Source organism: Lytechinus variegatus, chromosome 2 (genome assembly GCF_018143015.1).
Source record: "Lytechinus variegatus isolate NC3 chromosome 2, Lvar_3.0, whole genome shotgun sequence".
Lineage (NCBI taxonomy): Eukaryota > Metazoa > Echinodermata > Echinoidea > Temnopleuroida > Toxopneustidae > Lytechinus > Lytechinus variegatus.
In genome coordinates, this window is record NC_054741.1 from 67,965,917 (window position 1) to 67,987,500 (window position 21,584).

Genomic DNA, 21,584 nt, shown 5'->3' on the forward strand with positions numbered 1-21,584 from the left:
TCTAAGATGGATATGACCAAGTAATTGTTTACCAAAACTCAAACGTCACATTAGGTTCGATGGTATAGACCCAAATATATATTGAAGACCCGTGCATAAATTCTTTGTCGGGCCTACATCAACCGCCCACAGTTGAGGAATACAGAGGGCTTCAAATGTTCAAAGCCATCATAGACAGATGCTCATTTGATTACCTCATTGGCAGGCTCATTGATCCTGCTATGGATAATTATTTTCTTGTTTTCCATTTGTGCTGTAATCCAGAAATTTGCCCTGTGGGAACGTGTCCTAGAAATATCTAGAGTGAAGGACTTGATATACTTGTTAAAATGTTCTGGCTCTTTGGTTTCCAGGAGAACTTTATAAACGGATGTGGGACCATCAGTGATAAATTCCTTGTTCAAATTCCATCATTTAATATAAAATTGCAAAATTCAGGACAAATAAAAAAAATTGGTAAGATCTCTATCGTCTGCCCACCTGTATCATATCGCGAAATTATCCCATATGTATCTACATAAAATATATCTTCCCCTTTTTCTGGTCGGCTCAATTATATGCATCCCGTTGGCGTTAGTATTTCATTATTTAATTGATCCATGTAATTTTAATGCCTTAACTGCATTAACAGGTACAATTCCTAAGCATATTTTCTTTTATCCATTTTTTTTTATACAATTGCCCACCCACCCCTCCCCCCCCCCATAAGAAAAAATGGCACTAACTCTTCATTCTCTGTGAATGGGGTAAATTTTCTTTTTGTGACAGAATTATACAGGTTAATGCAATGGTGGTGGTATGTTTGAAAGAAAATTTGAATGCATTACAAATGAACCAGTCACCACCAACAAGGTCATGAAAGCAAATATTTCCCACAAGATTTTTATTACATTCATAAAATTTCATTTACATTCACAGGCTAATCAATCACCACATAATTTATTGAAAGAACATGAAATATATAATATGCAACATACGAAATATGCAATGAATTCTGTACAATCGTCTTGATTAATCTTTCATATAATAAAATGCACAAACTTTTAAGAAATGGACATGTACTGATGAAGAAAAACGTATCGGGCATCTAACTTTTAACAGCCTGAATTGGAATGTTTATTTTCAGCCAGTCTCAATGATGGCTTCTCTTTAATACATATGTTATTTTATCACTATAAAATAAAGACCATTGTAAAAACAAGGATTGGTAGGGAGAAAAAAAAACTGTTATAAATAATTTTGTAGTGCTAAAAACATTTGAGTCTAAATGGTCCTGGTATTTGCAAGGATTGACACTCATTCACACTTAAATAAAACCAATAAAAGAAATTTTAATATTCTTACACTAAGAAAAATATCAGGCACATTTCTTGAACAAATCTTATTGCAACAAATATGAGATGAAATTTCTAAAGAGCAAAAAAATTATAATTAAGCTTTACTACAACTTGACATAAATGTACAATGGTAAATAATATTCCGTCAACTTAGTCTAATAATGTGGTAAAGGTTCAATAATTTGAATTATGAGTTGTCATCTGACAATCGAACAATACTAGTGTAGTTAACAATGAATCTTTTCTCATAAAGCTAAACACAAAAGTTGGTATCCTAATTTTTTTCAGCCCAGCCCATGATAAGGGGAAAGGTACATGAATCCGATAATAAACAATTATGCATTCAATTTATCATGACCAAAATAAATTTCATTGTACTAAATACATCGGTGGAGCACATTTCATCATATCGTCCACACCAAAACAGTTAAAGACATCACATTCATACAATTTAGAGATGACAACTTTTGGAGGTACATGTTACCACAACAAATATTGGGAGGCATATTGTGTAGGAAAGCAAAAAATGACAATCTAATAAGCTTGAATGAAGGTGCTATAAATTTGACCAAAGATATGTAAACCCTTCCTCAACCACCCAATATGAGGTTAATTAGGTTTCTATTTTTTATGTCTATTCAATTTATTATTTCTTTATTTTAATCCAGAGGTTTAAATGAGAAGTAATTAAGACTTATACGGTTAATGCACATGAACATCTTGAGTAGCAAACGACCTTTCCTACTACCCTCGAAAATAAGAACAAAAAAAAAAGAGTTCTGGCAAATTCCATATCACGAGTTTCAGTTAATGCATTTCAAAGTCAAACACATGAGCTCTTGGTTTATGGAGATGCTATTGCCACAATGGTTAAAGAAACCAATTAATGTGTTTTTGTTATACTATTCAAATATATACCATAATTTACACTGACATCAACTGTAAATGAAATACAAATCTTATGCACAACACAGAAATAGAATATCACATTTGGATTATTAAGACACCTTAAGGCTTAGGAATCCCACTCTAAAGGTGCCAAGTGTTTTACACAGCAGCTTTCCACATCCCTAATGGTTTTGTCTAAGATGAATTCAGAGAATTAGTGATTAATAGAAAATTTATGGATTCTGATGGAAATAAAGACACCCAGCTCTGACATTTTGTTATGGTGCCTATACACCCTAAAAAGACTGGGCTATTTTGATGCCCATTACGACCCCCCCCCCATGATCTCTGCCGTCACTTGCGATGAAAATCAGCATGCATGTGACCCTATGGCTGTATCTATAAAACTGTTAAAACAAATTCTCTGAAAATATCATTTATAACTAATCAATTATGCAAATCTATGTATGAAATCAAAGATATACTCTAATTTACAAAAAATAAGGCCCTCAACTGCTAATTTTATCAGACAGAAGATTCTGTTAAAATATACTAGAGATATCTGAAATCGCATTTTTCGTTTTAATATGTATTTTTTTTACTCCCTGTTTGTTTTAATGGAAATATTGGCAACATGAAATCATTTGATTCTAATCAGTAACAGTAGAAATAATAATACATTTATGAAATTTGTGCTAGAAACACAATTTGCATGTCCAACAAAAAAAAGAGATTATGGATATCTCTGAGTAATCCCACACTTAACTACCCAGGGATTCTCAATTAGCGGAATATACAACTTGTGTGAAGTACTACTACTAGTAGCAATTTTGGTCTCATATTTTCACAATTATTCAAGGGGGTGGGGTTCAACCCTTAGAAAACCCTTGAAACTGATGCTACTTTCAAATAATAGGAAATTGGGAACTTCAATAAAACTAATGAGAACCCCTGCACTACACAATAGAAACTGATGATATAATACATGTATTAAAATTTACTCTTCTGAGCCACTTATACAGAAGTAAAGGTACAAGACATAAAGTTTCACATAATCTGGTATTCAAATTTGCTGTTACTTTAGGGATAGCTTGACTTAAGCACACTACTATGTATATTTCATCACAATAAACGGCAACTTCTATATGTAATTCGTCCTAGCCTTTACTGGAAAAACCTCAAAATTTCATTAAAAAATATTAACCACTTCCTTTCATCACTGATCAGCATGATTAGAAATGATACGTAATAATGTCCAATGTGAGAATTCTGCACCAGAACTAATGGAGAGATCAGCGTACGTTCAAATCAATTCAGAAATATGTTAAGGGCTGATATTTGGATGCCTAATTATAAGTCTGTTGAGGCAGAAAATGAATGTTATCTAACTGGTTATGACAAAAACAAGGACTTAAGTGTAATTTCAAAAAGATAATGCACATCTTTACTGGAGTACCTTAGGTTCATCATCCAGTAGTCTTCATACCAGCCAGCAAATGTCAGTCTCTTGGTTGGATAAGGTCATGCAATCATCAGGGATGAGTCCAGGCATTCCAATGACCAATATGCCACTAAGGAAACACTTCTCCCATAGACTTTTCACATGTGACACAGGCCAATGCAGTCAAGATATTGCTTTGGCTCAATCCTGGTAATCATTCACTTCAAATCCATTGACACAAAATGATAGAGAACACAAATAAAATGGAGTATATTCCATTTGAAAATAATTATGACATAGTCATACATATATAACAAATAACTCTTTATTAAGAAATATTTACAATAGCTCTAGATGAATATGTACACAATATTTTGGTAGAAGTAATGGACCATCAAATTGGTGCAGATTGCTGTTGGGAAAGAAAAATGGAGAGGGAAAACCATTATTACAATCAATACAATGAAAAAAAACAAGATGAACATCTACATCAACTGTATTACTGTAACCTACTTTTATTCTACAAGTAAAGACCTTTGGCAATAATTTGCTCTCATGTGTTCCCAAAGCTGTAAATAATCATATTTGGACAAATCTTGATTAGCAATGTCCAAGGATATATACATATTTTCTTACTGAAGATAAGGCCTCTGACCAGATAAGGACAGTAGAAATACGGGACACTGAGTTCAGATGACTCTAATCAGTGTCATATCGAGTCAAAAACTTTAAGATGGTTAAACATGGCATACAGGACATTTCTAAGAAGCTGTGAGCAAGCGAACCAGTAAGTTAAACAAGTGAATGCCTCTGGCTGTCTCACCTGCATCACGCGGTTCAATATAGCAGCAGTGCTGACTTTGAATACTACTCTAACTCGCACAAGATGTTCAGTGATACATGGTTACTCTTATGTCCACTTTTTATGAACTAGACCAATAAACTTACAGAGATATGATGGTTATTCAACAAAAAACCCCAACATGACCAAAGTTCATTGACCTTACATGACCTTGATCATGTGACACGAAACTCGCACAGGATGTTCAGTGATACTTGATTACTCTTATGTACAAGTTTCATGAATCAGATCCATAAACTTTCAAAGTTATGATGGTAATTCAACAGATACACCCAATTCGGCCAAAGTTCATTGACCTTTGACCTTGGTCATGTGACCTGAAACACGCACAGGATGTTCAGAGATACTTGATTACTCTAATGTCCAAGTTTAATGTACTAGACCAATAAACTTTTAAAGTTATGATGGTAATCAAACAGATACCCCCGATTCGGCCAAAGTTCATTGACCCTAAATGACCTTTGACCTTAATCATGAGACCTGAAACTTGCACAAGATGTTCAGTGATGCTTGATTACTATTATGTCCAAGTTTCATGAATCAGATCCATAAATTTATAAATTTATGATGGGAATTCAACAGATATCCCCAATTCGGCCAAAGTTCATTGACCCTAAATGACCTTTGACCTTGGTCATGTGACGTGAAACTCGTGCAGGATGTTCAGTGATACTTGATTAACCTTATGTCCAAGTTTCATGAACTAGGTCCATATATTTTCTAAGTTATGATGACATTTCAAAAACTTAGCCTCAGGTTAAGATTTCAATGTTAATCCCTCCAACATGGTCTAAGTTCATTGACCCTAAATGACCTTTGACCTTGGTCATGTGACATGAAACTCTAATAGGATGTTCAGTAATACTTGATTAACCTTATGGCCAAGTTTTATTGACTAGGTCCATATACTTTCTAAGTTATGACGTCATTTCAAAAACTTAACCTCAGGTTAAGATTTGATGTTGACGCCGCCATCGGAAAAGCGGCGCCTAGTCTCACTCTGCTTCGCAGGTGAGACAAAAATGAATTTTGATATAGATTTTTACATCAGAAAAAAAATGATATTTCATGGTTTTTCCCCTTACTGCACTCATGAGAAAATGCAATGCTTGAACATTGTCACAGACATATATTCAAAATTGTGAAATATGGGACAAACAGCGCCCAGCGTAGGGCTGTACAGGACACTTGGTCACCGCTGGCTGTGACATGTCATTCTGTCTTCAATCACACCCAAAAAGTTGAGAACTGCAATCAATGCTAAAATTGCATTTATTCCTATACATACCAAGGAATAATATCGCCCACTCAACAGTTCATGAATATGGTGATCTAAAAAGTATGTTATAATAAATCATTCTTGAGCTGGTAAAAACAGAATTGGCAAATGATCTGTATGTGTGAATTTTAAGTGTGTAATAAGGATGCATACGTCTATGAAAGTAAAAGGACCTTTAGTCTGCAGGTTATAACAGAAGTTTTCTGTCATTCATCAGTTTTATAAACCATAAGAAGAAATCAAATTCAGAAACAAAGAAATAACGAATGCCACTTGAGTAGATGGCCTCAAAAGTTGTATCCATTTATGCACCCCTAACCCCTCTTTCAATGGAAAATAGTGACACAATTTGTGAAAAAACATGCAGTAAATGAGACAGATTTGAGGGTACATCACAAGTTACTACTACCTTGCAGTTTGAAGTTTACACCCCAAAGCCCTTTTCCTTATACACATAACTATATTCATTCAAACTTGAGTCTACTATTTAGTAGATACTCTAAATAAATTTGCGGCTCTTTTCGTCATATCTTGATCTTTCATTGCTCAATTGTATGTTTTATTGGAATTGAATAAATTAATTGAATTGAAGCCACACACAGCAGCTCCATTGCATCTCGGAATGGTTTCAACAACTGATTTATACCTTTTTATCACTAGGATGTGCAATGCTTGGGTGGGTGATTGTTCTTGACTTGTATGGGGGCCCTTTGACCAATGCATAACACACGCATGTAATGAGCATCACAAAGAGGAAGTAACTTGTATACATCAGGTGCATGTTGATAAGAGAGCGCTGAGCCTGTATAAAATGGCAAAATGAAATACATAACATGAAAAATTCAAAAGAACATACCCAGATTCCAATAGTAGTCTGCTTATACATATCATTTGATACATTAGAGTAGCATATCTTGGTGGTTAACAGATCAGGGGCCCATTGAAGAAAGAGTTGCGTTTAAACGCAAGCCAAAAAATCAATCGCAAGTCCCAAAGGTGCACTGTTGATTGGTTGAAAATCAAGTTGCGCATGATTTTTAGAATTGCGATTGATTGCAACTCTTTCTGCAATGGGCCCCTGATTCTGGGTTGCCCGCACATTTTGTATGTGCTTTCTCCTCTCCCAGGGGAATACTCCAGCAAGAATTTCATCACTCAATTGCTGTACACCTTTGCTTTTGAATCCTGCAATAATGAATTAAATGATCAAGAATTTAAGACCTGGTAAAACAATTGAAACAGTTGAAAAAATTGCACACAAATTAAGAAAAATCTACATGTGAACTTCATGAGCAAAGGAAATAAGATTTGCACAGAAAGAGATCAAAGCGGAAATCATTCACTTGACAATTAATTATACACCCAATGATGGGTAAAAACCATGGATTTTCGTAATTATACCCTAAGGAAATGCAAAACATTAGGTGACTCTAAAAAATTAGTATGGAGATATATTACTACAGGCACTTCTACCACCATTTGACCTCCGACTGCAGCATGACATGCAGGTCTCCTAACTCCATCTACAATCCAATTTTGGGTGAAAAGTGAATTGCGGTTGCAAAGTTAGAAGTCATAAGAGAGCCTGGAACGTAAACTTTAAAGTTGACCTAAAATGACCTTACCATGTGACCTGCGACTGTAGCATAATATGCAGGTCCCCCAAGTCCATCTACCATCCAAGTTTGGTTGAAAAGTGACTTATGGTTGCGGAGTTATGTGTCATAAGGCTAGTGACGGACAACATTTGGATCCCTAGGTCTCGCCTTCACCTCTGGTGGGCGAGACAAAAATTACAACTACGACTTTTTTTTATATAAACTAATGTCGTTAATGTCATTATTCTTCCCCTTTTCAAAGTTACAGAAATAAAATATTAATGAAGATATAAGGCAGCAAAAACAAATTAAAATAGGTGGTATTTTGATTTACATCCAGCTCATGAAGCATGTATTTCACCTGGCAGAAAGAAGCTACTTTTTGAAGACCTGCCTACTGAGTGCTAACTGATAGTAAAATACCATTAAGCTGTTGATCACATTAATGGAATATAGTACAGCAAAACATATTGTTGCTTCTCAAAGTTCTCATATATACCCCCTAAGCATATGGATGACTGTAACTTTAAGGAAACTGATAACCAGATATATTGCAATACAAGCATAAAAACTGGCTGCTTCCCCCCCAAAAAAAAATGTACCTAGTACGCTTATCCAATCCAAGATCATGCTCAAACTGATAAGTTGTTTTTTGAAGCAATACTAATTTGTTCTAAGCCAATTGGACGTAAGGCGTAAATCCAGGCGGTGAACCTATTGTTCAGGGGGATCAACTATTATTCCACCCCCCTCCCAACTTAAATAGTATGACGTTGAATATTTATGCCAGTGGGTGTAATTCACTATATATTTCATGGAATGCTACCCAGATCAAATCAAGTAAAAGGTCAATAGTTGGTTCATCCAGCTGTCTTAATAATCCGCTTTTATATAGCACTTAATACATCGGGTGTCTAGGCGCTTTACAGTTGTATTATAAAATCGGTCATCGGATTCAATCAGTCATTCCGCACACAATGAGTGCACATCATCCGCTCCCTAGGGAGTATTCCAGTCAGTCGCCGGTAAGGCGCACACAGTACTGGAAAGCTACAATGACTTTCACATCCTACCGTTTAGCACCTGGGTTGAGAGTGGCAAAGTGTGGATTAACGCCTTGCCAAAGGACGCCAGACCACAGGGGGATTCAAACACACGACCCTGTTTATAAGGCGTGGTCAGAACCACCACACCACGGCTCCTCCACATGTGCTGTATTGTTATCTACCAAGCTTGGAATGACTGAGTTTATGGTAGAACTGATGATCAGCTCTATATCAATGAAAGAACACACCTGAATCGTTCCTCTACTGTCCTGTATCTACAGAGCAAGGCAAAATTCAGGGTCAAACCAATGGGATGCAAGGCATACTCTCCTGCACACACTAACTGAGCTTAAGAGTGACTAAGCTTAGGGTCAAGCGAGGACTAGCATCAAATCAGTAAAATACCAAAGCACATTGGCACCCAACTCTCATGTGCCTACCAAGCTCAATATGACTACTGATGATTACATGTATCTTTAAATTATTAGAAAACTATAACTGACTGATCAGTTCCCCTGACCCTCGTATTCCTTTGAAATTCAGAATAATTGTAAGTTCTGGGTCAAACTGGGGACAACTTGGATCTGACTGCTGATTTCCTCTAAACTTGTATAAGACCAGAGACAGATTTTGGTGATTCTCCAATACTTTTTCAGCTTAGCATGACAGAGTTTGGAGCCACTTGGAAATTAATAAAAGACCACAACTTATTGGTCTTCAAAATCTCCTGTACCTACCGAACTCAGCATGACTGTAAGTTTAGGGTCAAATTGATGATCAGGTTTGGCAACGGTCCCATCACTGCACCATTGTACTGGATCAACTTTGCTTGGTTTCACTTGCATCTTGGTCACTTTCTCTGGCTTTGCTGTTTCTGATGCGTTGCAAATTCCTGGATGTCTGAAACAAGCAAAAATATAATCAAACATAAGTATTGATCATCATAACTTTGCAAGTCCTTTTCTTCAGCCTATTTTTGTCACTGATGCATACTCAGTACTCAGCATTTATATTAAACAATTGAGTACAAAACCTTATCAGACTCATCAAATCAAGAGGTGGCGCATTCAAATAAACTGAAACTGCGGCAGGTATGATAATGTAAATAATTGGAATATATAAATCAATATTTGCTATATAATATCCCCATTCTACATGTTCATGACCAATACCCGATTACAAACTATTCCAATATTTAAGACAAAATGTCAACCTCTTCATTTCATCATTGTCTTGATCTATGATTTTCCCTTTCCCTCCTCTTTCTTCTTACTTCCTAAACTAAATCATTTTTCCTTTCTTTACTTCTCTGGATTTGTTCAATTCACATCAATTTTTCTGAATTCTTGTATTTGTGTCCTTATGTACTTGACTTCTATAACATGCAAGAACGAATTTTCAGCAAATGGTTGTTGTTAATGTTTACATTTTAGCCTAATAATTTATCAAATTCATAAATTATTGCACGCAAATAAAAACAAGTGGAATGCCTCTGGCCGTCTCACCTGCATCACGCGGTTCAATATAGCAGCAGTGCTGACTTTGAATACTACTCTAACTCGCACAAGATGTTCAGTGATACATGGTTACTCTTATGTCCACTTTTTATGAACGAGACCAATAAACTTACAGAGATATGATGGTTATTCAACAAAAAACCCCAACATGGCCAAAGTTCATTGACCATACATGACCTTTGACCTTGATCATGTGACCTGAAACTCGCACAGGATGTTCAGTGATACTTGATTACTCTTATGTACAAGTTTCATGAATAAAATCCATTAACTTTCATAGTTTTGATGGTAATTCAACAGATAAACCCAATTCGGCCAAAGTTCATTGACCTTTGACCTTGGTCATGTGACCTGAAACGCGCACAGGATGTTCAGTGATATTTGATTACTCATATGTCCAAGTTTAATGAACTAGACTAATAAACTTTCAAAGTTATGATGGTAATTCAACAGATACCCCCGATTCGGCCAAAGTTCATTGACCCTAAATGACCTTTGACCTTAATCATGAGACCTGAAACTTGCACAAAATATTCAGTGATGCTTGATTACTATTATGTCCAATTTTCATGAATCATATCCATAAACTTTCAAAGTTATGATGGGAATTCAACAGATATCCCCAATTCGGCCAAAGTTCATTGACCCTAAATGACCTTTGACCTTGGTCATGTGACGTGAAACTCATGCAGGATATTCAGTGATACTTGATTAACCTTATGTCCAAGTTTCATGAACTAGGTCCATATATTTTCCAAGTTATGATGACATTTCAAAAACTTAACCTCAGGTTAAGATTTCGATGTTGATTCCTCCAACATGGTCTAAGTTCATTGACCCTAAATGACCTTTGACCTTAATCATGTGACATGAAACTTTAATAGGATGTTCAGTAATACTTGATTAACCTTATGGCCAAGTTTCATGAACTAGGTCCATATACTTTCTAAGTTATGATGTCATTTCAAAAACTTAACCTCAGGTTAAGATTTGATGTTGACGCCGCCGCCGCCGTCGGAAAAGCGGCGCCTATAGTCTCACTCTGCTTCGCAGGTGAGACAAAAATGAATGTACATGTATAACCAAATGAATAAAAAAATAAACATATAAAATACACTCAGCAAAAATAGTTCTTGGACACCTATAAAAGTTAAAATATTCCATATAGATATTTGATTAAAGGCAAATTATTGTATGTCAACATGACCAGACAATATTCCTCTTCAAGTATGATATGAAATTTTCATGTGAACAGTCATGTATGGGTGGTTAAATGCTTTAAACAAACAATAGCAATGTCAGTAAAAGAAAATTGCAAGAAATGGACCAGTCAGTGCATGGCTGGTTACAGGCATTAAACAATAGCAATAACAATAGCAAAGACTAACTTTGATTTAAAATTCTAGTTGAAAAGTGATGTATCCAAGGTGGATAACTTTCTCTTCTCTTTTAGAGTGGTATTTGACTTAAAGTTTGCTTTTATCGTTTGATGGATATTTATGCCACATAAACTTTCACAACTGAAAGAATGGCTGATCGTTTTCTTGCAATTTTCTTTAACTGACATTGCTATTGTTTAATGCCTGTAACCAGCCATGCACTGACTGATCCATTTCTTGCAATTTTGTTTTACTGACATTGCTATTGTTTAAAGCATTTAACCACCCACGCACGACTGTCCACATGAAAATTTCACATTATACTGGAAGAGGAACATTGTCTGGTCATGTTGACATACAATAATTTGCCTTTAATCAAATATCTATATGAAATATTTTAACTTTTATAAGTGTCCAAGAGCTTTTTTTGCTGAGTGTAGATTGACCAATAAAAAAAAAAAAAAATAACACATCAAATGAATCAATAATGATACTAATGAAAAGTACATCTGGTTACAAATAAACACAAAAATAATTATGAAAATAAACCACATTCATTCATGTTAGTTTATGAATGAATGTAAATTGATGTCACTAACCTTGTTTTAGGGAATACATATGGAGGTCCTCGAATATTAAGACAAGCAGTCAAAATCTCACTGGTACATCCAGTATCTTGGCAGACAAGTGGCTTGAGGGGTTCATTCAACTCAAGAGTGACATATACTTGCTCCTTACCGTCTAAATATATGGAAAAAGGATCATATTTAGAATTTATAGTGAGCCTGACATTAAGATTTACAGCACAGTTTATGCAGGTTATGAGTGGGGTTATTTCAGAATTTACTATTACTCTTTAATTGGTACAGCAATGAAACATTTCGCGAAAGATTAACAGTAAAAGGTTGGAAAGCAAAATGAGAAAACTATGAAAAGCAGGATAAAAGTCTGAATAAAAGTAAACAGTCAAGGAATGTGAAGTTCTGGGGGTTTGAAATAATGAGAACGTGAAACAATGAGAACGCTAAGATTATGCACATCTTGAAGTAATCAATTGGTTGGTAAATATAAGTGGTAAGAAAAACTCCTATTCATTGTGTATATTTAATCACCAGGAATGTGCCATTTTCCACAAGCACTTATTAACTTGGGCAATAATAAAACTATATTGAATATATGTGCTCAAAATAAAAATTATTATTCTAAGAAAATCTTGAAAAAATATGACATTCTGTAAAAAGGGTATTTTTCCTCATCTCCCCATCCAAATGATTCCAAATTCATACAAAAGTCAATGGAAAATAATGAATGTTGTGGGTTTCAAGGCTGCAAAATCGTCCTAGGCCTCGAGGACAGAGGTTTGTCCTCTGCCTCGGATGCAATCCTCGGTTAAGGCCGGTCAAGTGTCTTCAAATAAATTTAATTAACATTTAGTTTTATTTTTATTTGATTTAATGATTGTGAAAATGAAAAATATGAATAGCAATCTCCTGGCAAATGTTGCTACGATAATTTGGCAACACTACACCTTTAACAACAACCTAAAGAGTTTATTTGGTCATCGCGAGAACAAGATATATTCATAAATGTAAAGATCTCTCTGACCTTTGAATCGGTGACTCTACAATGTAATCACATTTCCCACACTCACATGAAAGAGGTTTGAAGAAAGATATATTCAGGTAAATAATAAACTCTGTGACCTCCAACTTTATGACCCCAAAATCTAATCGGATCACTATCATTCAATTGAGGTACTTTTGCAGTTGGTCAACTTGAAGGTTCTTTATTTGTCAGAATTACATATTTTCAGTTATAATATTATTACCGCTGACTCCTCAGTGTGTCCCAAAATGTAATTGGAAAATGATCCCATAAACATTAGTATCTGAACCAGGTTTGAACTTGATCCCTCAGATTGTTGTTTATCATTGTGAGAATGGGAAATGACTTCTGTGACCTTTGATCTTCATACTCTCCGTGAAAATTAGATCGTTGTCCCTCATACATATCATTGATCTAAGTGTGACGCTGATCTATCAATAGTTAGCGTGAGAACAAACACAGAAAGAGTGACAGACGGACGACCCTAAAACACAATGCCTCCAACAGCCACATTCATGTCAGGAGGGTGGAGGCATAAAAACGAGTAGCACCGTTAGATACTACCTTTAATTCCAAGTTTTTCTGTCGTAAATTTGCTGTAGAGATGTGTTGAGCCATGGTGAAGTTTGCTGCGGCTGCTCGTGTGCGCTCTAAATGACACACTTATAGACAGTGAAGTATTCTGAGTTGAGAAACCATCAATTTCATCATAGAGTGATGTGGTAGCAGCAGGGGTTGATGTTGTATTGAGCGAGGAACTTGTGGTTGTCATGGTAACTAACTCAGGCTGTGTCTCATTGGAAAGGAGGCAGAATTCCAGCTTGCTGAATCCCTGCATTAATGTGTTCCAGTCCTAAAATGATAAATGGTGAGTTTCAATCATGTAAACCTCATGTTATTTCAGGTTAATCTACTGTTATTTCCCTCTTTAAAAACTTTAAGAACTATCAACTCATTAAAGAACACTCTATCATCAAGATTGTTGGCTATAGGAATTCCTTCATTAAAGATTTCCACCCCAAAACAGCAAAATTATGAATTTCATGATGACCTAAAATCTATTTTGATTGCCAATCTAGTGATATTTCATATCATCTGTGATATCCAATAACCATCTCATACCAGTTTCATTTAATTTGATTAAACATTTTAAAATAAATTGAATAAGACACAAATTCTCATCCAAGCTAATTGATCTGAAATGACCTCTGACCTTGACCCAATTATCTGAAATTGTACTTGTCTAATTTATGATACTTATTAAACTTTATATCCAAGTTTAATATGATAATGGCTTATGATCTCAACATTATGCTGAAATTAATTTTTTTTAAACCTAATGGGACTCTCAATGTCCTCTGAATAACACTTTCTTCATATGATTTCTCTGCTTTGATAATTCTATCATGTACTCCATTGATCAAGCGACAGGTTTAAAGAGGCTGGGCTTCATATTTCTTCCATATCCATGGCAATTACAATAATTCACCAAATTAATTTATGTTGCATTTTCTTATTTTTCCCATTTCAGGATTCAAATCAATTTTTGACACTTTTTGGCAGCAGGTTAAGAATTATTATTTGGTGAATGAGCTGACAACTGGCACTCCATAAAACCATGGCTATCAGAATACCACCTGAAGAATTTAGATAAGATGTATTTGTCCATCTCAGTGTCTGGAACTTAAGACAAAGCATGCTTTATCGGTAAACATACTCACATAGTCAATGTCATAATCAGGCACATCATTCCTCTTGATGTAAGATTCAAGTGAGAGGAGAACAATGGCAAAGAGGAGTATGCAAATTGTGAAGACAACCAAAGGCGGCCTCGAGGACGTGAAACCCTTAAGATTCTCTACTGGTTTGACAGCCATCCCTCAACGACCAATCTCTTCACCCAAGAAATTTGGCTAACCCTGTAAAAAGGATTTATAAAAGAAAAAGAGATGGAATCGTAATCACATGCCTAATATTTCAATATCTTATTTAGCAAGGTCAAGTTTTTCCGGCACACACGTGACAAAATAGGTAATGGTTTTAAAACACTGATGTTGAGACTGATAGAACTATGGAAAAAGAGTCAACTTGCTAGATGCTTATCGCCCGAGTAGGACTTAAATGACAAGTCCATTTCAATGAAACTTGAAAGGAGAAAAATCCAACAAGCATAACACTGAAAATTTCATCAAAATCAGATGTAAAATTAGAAAGTTATGACATTTTAAAATTTCACTTATTTCACAAGACTGCTTACGCACATCCTGGTCATGCTGGTCTAAATCAATATGCAAATGAGCAGACTGCTGATGTCACCCACTCACCAGTGCAGGTGCACGGCCAATATGGGAGACTGTCTCCTGGGGCAGAGATTATCTGCAATATCAGAGACTTTTGTAAAGAATTTGGGTACCCAAATTCAGAATAAGAGACTGTCTCCAGTTTGGAAGACCAATTTCCTTTGTTTACATTTGCAGCAAAAGGATTAATTTGGCGGCAAATGAAAATGTGATAAGTAGATTCCTCATAAAAATTGCCTCTTTTCACCATCTATTTAAAACTTCACCATCTACTTGTTTTGTTGATGATTTTTGTTATTATTGACACACAAAACAAATGGGCTTCTGACCTCAGTGAGACAAAATTTGGGGTGGAAAAAATAAGCTTATTTTGGTGTTGTTTCTTTTGTTCATTTGCAAAGCAAGTCTCCAATATGGGAGAGTGTCTCCCATACTGGCCGTGCGCCTCTACTTTGTTGTCTCTAGTGCTCACTAAGGCACTAGTCAATTATTGTATTTTATTGTTCAGATCTAACGTTAAGTTAGATCTATTGTATGAAAATTCAAACTTCAAATACATTGTCGTGTGAAAAAAAATATTGTTATTCATCACTTATGCTGTCTCCAAAATACTTGGTTTGTGTGGGCCAATGCAATCTCGCCGCAGGGCCAGGCTCTGTGGAGAGTAAAGTCTACGTAGTGTAGATCTAGCTAGCCTGGAGGCTTTTTTTTACACGAAAAATACAAATATTAAGAAAAATCATGTAAGAAGATGAGCAGATACTCACCGATGATCTTGTCGCCATATTTCTGTCTTTGTAGTCTAGTTACAAGACAAAAATAAGAGAAGGCAACGATGTCATGAGCAGTGCCAATTAAAAAAAAACAACCAGCCGATGATTATCGTGAATTGTAAAATACTTGCATTAGCCAATGCTTCTTGTAACAAAGAAGGAAATATGGCGACAAGATCATCGGTGAGTATCTGCTCATCTTCTTTCGTGATTTTTCTTAATATTTGTATTATTTTTCATGTACGCAAATCGCAATCTTGATTTCTTTGTCTTCCGCTTGGCGACAGCATGCAAATCGCGGGATTTTCATGCTGTCGCCAAGCGGAAGACAAAGAAATCAAGATGGCGACGTAAACACGGCCGTAAGCTCTTCCCATCTTTTCATCATTTTAATGAATTCTCCTTTAAAAAAAAAATCAATATCGCAGAAATGTTGGAAAAGAAGTTGGACCCCATGTACATGTTTTAGGGCTAGATCTTTTAGAGGGAAAGTAGAATTCTCGGGGGCGAAAGTTTCAGGTTTTGTACCCGTACGTGGGTGAATATAGCTTGGGATCCCAGGCGTCAGTGGAGAGCACTTGTTCACTGCTACCACCCTGCCTGTGGGGAATCTACAGGTAGGACTATGGTATACACTTTAAAAAATCATTAAAATATCACTTTTGTGACCAAAATTACTAATTTCCATACAGTTGCAATTTATTTTTCATTAGTAACTTGGGAATAATTTTTGTATTCACCAGAGCGCTCAAAAACTTGAATTTGGGGCATATTTTTGTGCACGCCCTCTATTGGTGGAAAGTAATATGGCAAGAAAATTTTCATTTTTTGATCTCTATTTTTCATTAAGAAAAAAATGATTTCAAGAATCAAATTTAAATAACAGCCAAGTTGTATGAATAATAGGTGTAATGAAAACTGTCAGTGTAAAAAAAATTAAGCATTTGCCCCAAAGAAAAAGAGAAAATAAGCCAAACATTGCCACCCTTATTTTGCCACACATGGAGATATAGGCCTATATATAAACTGAGAACAAGGTTATATTATAACCTTGTTCACTGAATGAGTGGTGGAGAGTGACCATACGTAGAGTATATGACTTTTACTTCCCAGACGCCTCCAGGCTACCCTCCCCCCCAACTCAACTAAACTTACAGTTTCATGTAGGGATTGCAAATCCATTGTACAAAACATATTGAATACCAGCCTTTCATGTAATAATTTTACAGTCGTATAGTATTACCTCTCTTTATCTCTTCTTTCAAAGTCAGGGTTGGCGATTTTTTTTTAAAAATCAAAAAAATCGGATTTATTTGATTTAAATCAGATTTTTTTTATTTAAATCAGATTTTTTTAATTTTTTTTATTTTTTAAAAGTTCCTTCGAAAAAAAGGGTAATTATCCCCCCCCCCCTTACAATGACATCAATATTGATGTTATACATTTCACCCCTAATATTGTTCTTAACCACATATTTTGTAATTAAAATCCAGTAAAAATGGACAATTGAAAATAAATTTGAGGAATCATGTATCTGAACTTAATTCTATCATACATACATGTAGGCCTATGAAGGAATATTCCATAGGGAATTCCCAGTGAGTAGAGAAAATTCCCCTCTGGGATTTTTCATTCAAATATTTAAAAAATCCAAGAGAAAAAATCCCTTATCAAAACTGCCAACAAATTCTTTGCCAATTACTAGTATTCATGTATATTGTAAGAGAAATAATTCAAATCAATGATTTTTTTTCAATTAGTCACAGCTTTACAATAGTCAAAGAGAGACTACAACTGTATATGTTTAGGATCTTTTTGATAAAAAGCTCTTCTCTTGCTACAGATATAGATGCAGAACTCTCAGTTTTGGAGAACAATATAAGAGATAGCTTAGTCAAAGGGTGACTATACTACATTCTGTTACTGTGATTTTTTTACATTAATCTACAATTTTCATTCCCATTTCTCTACAAAAAAATCTGTTTGATCCATGAAGTACGAAAAAGAATATACTTACTTTTAACTTAAAGGATAAAAACTGCAAAACTGCTTAAATTACAACATATGTATTACAAAAAGAAGTATTTTATTTTAAATGAGACACAGCTTACAACTGCCTATGATTGTAACTGAAGTACCTGCATCTTAACATTAAAATGCAGTGTTAAATGTTTATTCTGAGTTTTGCAAATTGTTGTTATAGAGCTCTTTCCATTATTACATGCAGATACAAAACTTCCATTATTTGTAGCACTGAACATAAAATGGGCTGCAGTGACTTAAAAGGTTTATAAGAGAAAGCTTATGACTGTACTACATTATGTGATTTTTATAATTATGTTATTTAAAACATCAAATGTATGATAAATGTAACAATACGAAATAAGAGGCATGTTAAATATGTTGATTACATGCAGATGATGCAGGTATCATTTTTTTTTATTTTACATGACAGAAGTAGTTATGTGTAGGCGAAGGATCAAAACTGGAAAACTGCCAACAAACCTTTTCTCATTGACTTTTATATATTATATATTTTTTTTTACAAACTGCTCTCTGAAAAGTTGGATTATGTGAAAACTTTGTTAAGAAAGAAATTGACTAATAATAACTGACAAAGAATGTAAAATTTCAGAAGAAAAACTCGACATAATTTACAAAAAATGAGTACCTATTGACAACATACATCTGTAGTTTTGAAGAATTACTTGATTTTATTAATTTGATTTTAATTTGTTTTAAGTAGATATGAAGAATTTGTTGATCTTTTATTGATATAAAGTTAATTCAAAGTTTTTCAGTTGACTTGAAGAATTAAAACTGCATTGAACAAATACTTTGTCCATGATTTGTACATTTTTCAATGTAAGTGATTTAAATCAATGATTTTTTAAAAAAAATCATGGTGATTTAAATCGTGATTTAAATCACGATTTAAATCACAATTTAAATCAACGTGATTTAAATCCGCCAACCCTGTTCAAAGTTTCAGGATCACTCACAGTCACACAGCCACATTAAAAATTTGATTAGATTTTTCTACAATAACACTGAATAAAGACAAATGGCAATCTAATTCTAAGTCATTATTACTAGGCCTACTTTTATTAGTAAAAAAAATAGTAGAGATGGTTAATGAATCAAATGGCATTGAATTAAGCCATTATTGCAATCATTAGTTTTGTTGGTAAAAGAAATAGTATGGATGGCACATTGAATACAAAAAACAATACCGGTACTTCAACTTTCAAGTTCAAATTCAACAACATGTCTAAAAAGTAAAATGATGATACGGTACCGTAATCGTAAAAGTTAAAACATATTTATTTTATTTTAAAAATGGCTCTAGCATTTTTAGCAAATTAAAAAATGGCTCTTGGAAATTGAAAAAAAAAATGTGATCAGTGAGAAAAATGGCTCCTGTAAAAAAGAATGATTTTTTTCCTGGTGTATGACTGATTTTTTACTCTTCAGAAGCGAGATTCGCGGCGCAGCGCAGCGCCGAGACCAAGCGCGAGCGGCTCAGGTCCAGGAGGCGCGTTTCCGTTTTACACCCTGGCGAAGGCATTTTCCGGAAAAGTAGCCAAAAAGCGACTAGTGAAGAGTCTACGTCTACGTTTGTTTACATTATCAGCTGGGCGCGCGATCCAAAGTCCGCACCGAAGTTATCCGCAGAAAATGCAGCTGAGCTTATACTTTCCAGGTTCAATACGAATGTTTGCCTTGATCATTTGCCTTGCCGATTTGCTGATGTCTGTCTTTCTCTCTGTCTGTCTATATATCTATCTCTCAAATTCTATCTCTATCTATCTATGTAACTGCAGTATCTATCTATCTAATAATCTTCTCTGTCTCTCTCATTCTTTATCTAACATCTATCTATCTCAAATTCTCTATCTCTCTCTATCTATCCATCCATCTGTCTGTCTTTCTCTCTCTCTCTCTCTCTACCTACCTATGTAACTACAGTATCTATCTGTTAATTTGTCGCTCTTCTCTCTCATTCTTGATCTATCTGACATCTATCTATCTCTCGAATTCTCTATCTATCTCTCTATCCATCTGTTTGTCTTTCTCTATTTCTCTCTATCTATTTATCTATTTTTTAAAAATCTATCTGTTAATTTGTTAATAATCTTCTCTGTCTCTCTCATTCTTTAATTATCTATCTAACATCTATCTCTATTTATCCATCTGTCTGTCTTTCTCTATTTCGATCTCTATCTATATATCTATCTATCTATGTATCGGATATTTGTCTATCTTCTCTGTCTCTCTCATTCTTTATCTTTCTATCTATCTAACATCTATCTATCTGTCTCTCAAATTCTCTATCTCTCTCCCCCTCTAGCATCTGTCTGTCTTTTTTCTCTCTTTCTCTTTGTCCGTCCATATTTCTATCTACAACATCTCTCTCTCTCCCTCCCTCTCTCTTTCTCTCTCTCTGCTCCCTCTATATATCGACCTCTCTGTCTCTCCCCCCTCTCTGTTTATCTATCTATCCATCCATCTCTCCCTCTTTCTCTCTCTTTCTATCTATCTATCCACCCCTCTCTCTCTCTCTCTCTCTCTCTCTATTTCTATATATCTATCTGTCTGTCTATCTTGTCTCTATCTATTTATCAGTCTTCTATATCTATCTTTCGGCAGCTAGTATCGATCCATCAAACTTCAATTTGTCTTTCAATTATAAGTATCTGTTTATTTTGATTTTGTCTGTCATTCTATTCATTTAGTTAATAATTTATTTTTAGAAAAAAAACTATCATAAACAACGCGACTGCAAAAAAAGCATGTTCGGATTTCTCTCCTGACTGCCGCTCTCTCTGTACATGAAGTGCCGAGGAACTCTGTGCTCTGATCAGTAAATGTGCAAATTGAATGCGGTGTGGTGGACTCGCCTGTGTCGCACGCTGCATGCAACCAGCGACGTGTGTAGACTCTTCACTAGTCGCTTTTTGGCTACTTTTCCGGAAAATGCCTTCGCCAGGGTGTAAAACGGAAACGCGCGTCCAGGAGGGCCAGGTAGGGCCGACGGCGACGGTCCCGAAGTTGGCCGAACCGTTTATTTTCAACTTACTTGTGTCCAGGAAATGACTTTGTCGTGCCACTTTGTCTAAGCAAGGACTATCTTGTGAAACTGGGCTATCAATAACCGCTGATATTACAGTTAAATATTTGGATACTGATTCAAAACCTCAACAAAACAACCTGCTTACTGGAGAAGTTGCTTTCGTGTGTACGAGCTGTTCGCCATATTTCTTTCAAACAGTTCGTCCATAAGCGGTATCGAATTCGGCTACGATATTATATTATGTCACCCAAAATGCGTCACCCCATCATTCGGCCTATTATCTAGACAACTCGGTTGAGACCACATATTGAGACCCGATCAGTTCAAAATCAAAGTGATGGTACGTTTCAAAAATCTTACAATTCAATTTTAACCAGACACTGTTTACAAAAGACAAATAATTATCCATAATACAAATGATCGTACAAAATGTCTTAACATATTCATATAGGCCTACAGTAGATAAATTCAGTAAGAAAAAATAA

General features: G+C 35.1%; 1 protein-coding gene across 2 annotated transcripts; it reads right to left on the reverse strand.

Moving 5' to 3' along the window:
- Positions 1-865: 865 nt before the first annotated feature.
- LOC121408760 (transmembrane protein 248-like) lies at positions 866-21,311 on the reverse strand. Of its 2 annotated transcripts, none has more exons than XM_041600387.1 (7): positions 21,106-21,311; positions 14,674-14,871; positions 13,517-13,805; positions 11,947-12,088; positions 9,189-9,351; positions 6,454-6,609; positions 866-4,078 (listed from the first exon to the last, which is right to left on the reverse strand). In XM_041600387.1, exons 2-7 carry the CDS (start codon positions 14,827-14,829, stop codon positions 4,061-4,063), a joined length of 924 nt encoding a protein of 307 aa, XP_041456321.1. In that variant the 5' UTR covers positions 14,830-14,871; positions 21,106-21,311; the 3' UTR covers positions 866-4,060. The 2 variants fall into 2 exon arrangements, with proteins under 2 accessions (XP_041456321.1, XP_041456322.1); XM_041600388.1 differs by having other exon boundaries at positions 21,245-21,264.
- Positions 21,312-21,584: the final 273 nt, after the last annotated feature.

Excerpts from the sequence above, each read along its gene's own strand:
- LOC121408760 (XM_041600387.1), bottom strand. The coding sequence starts at position 14,829 with ATGGCTGTCAAACCAGTAGAGAATCTTAAGGGTTTCACGTCCTCGAGG. Across the intron at positions 9,352-11,946 it reads TATGTATTCCCTAAAACAAG|ACATCCAGGAATTTGCAACG; the intron begins GTTAGTGACATC and ends TGCTTGTTTCAG. Across the intron at positions 6,610-9,188 it reads TTACAGTCATGCTGAGTTCG|GCTCAGCGCTCTCTTATCAA; the intron begins GTAGGTACAGGA and ends CATTTTATACAG.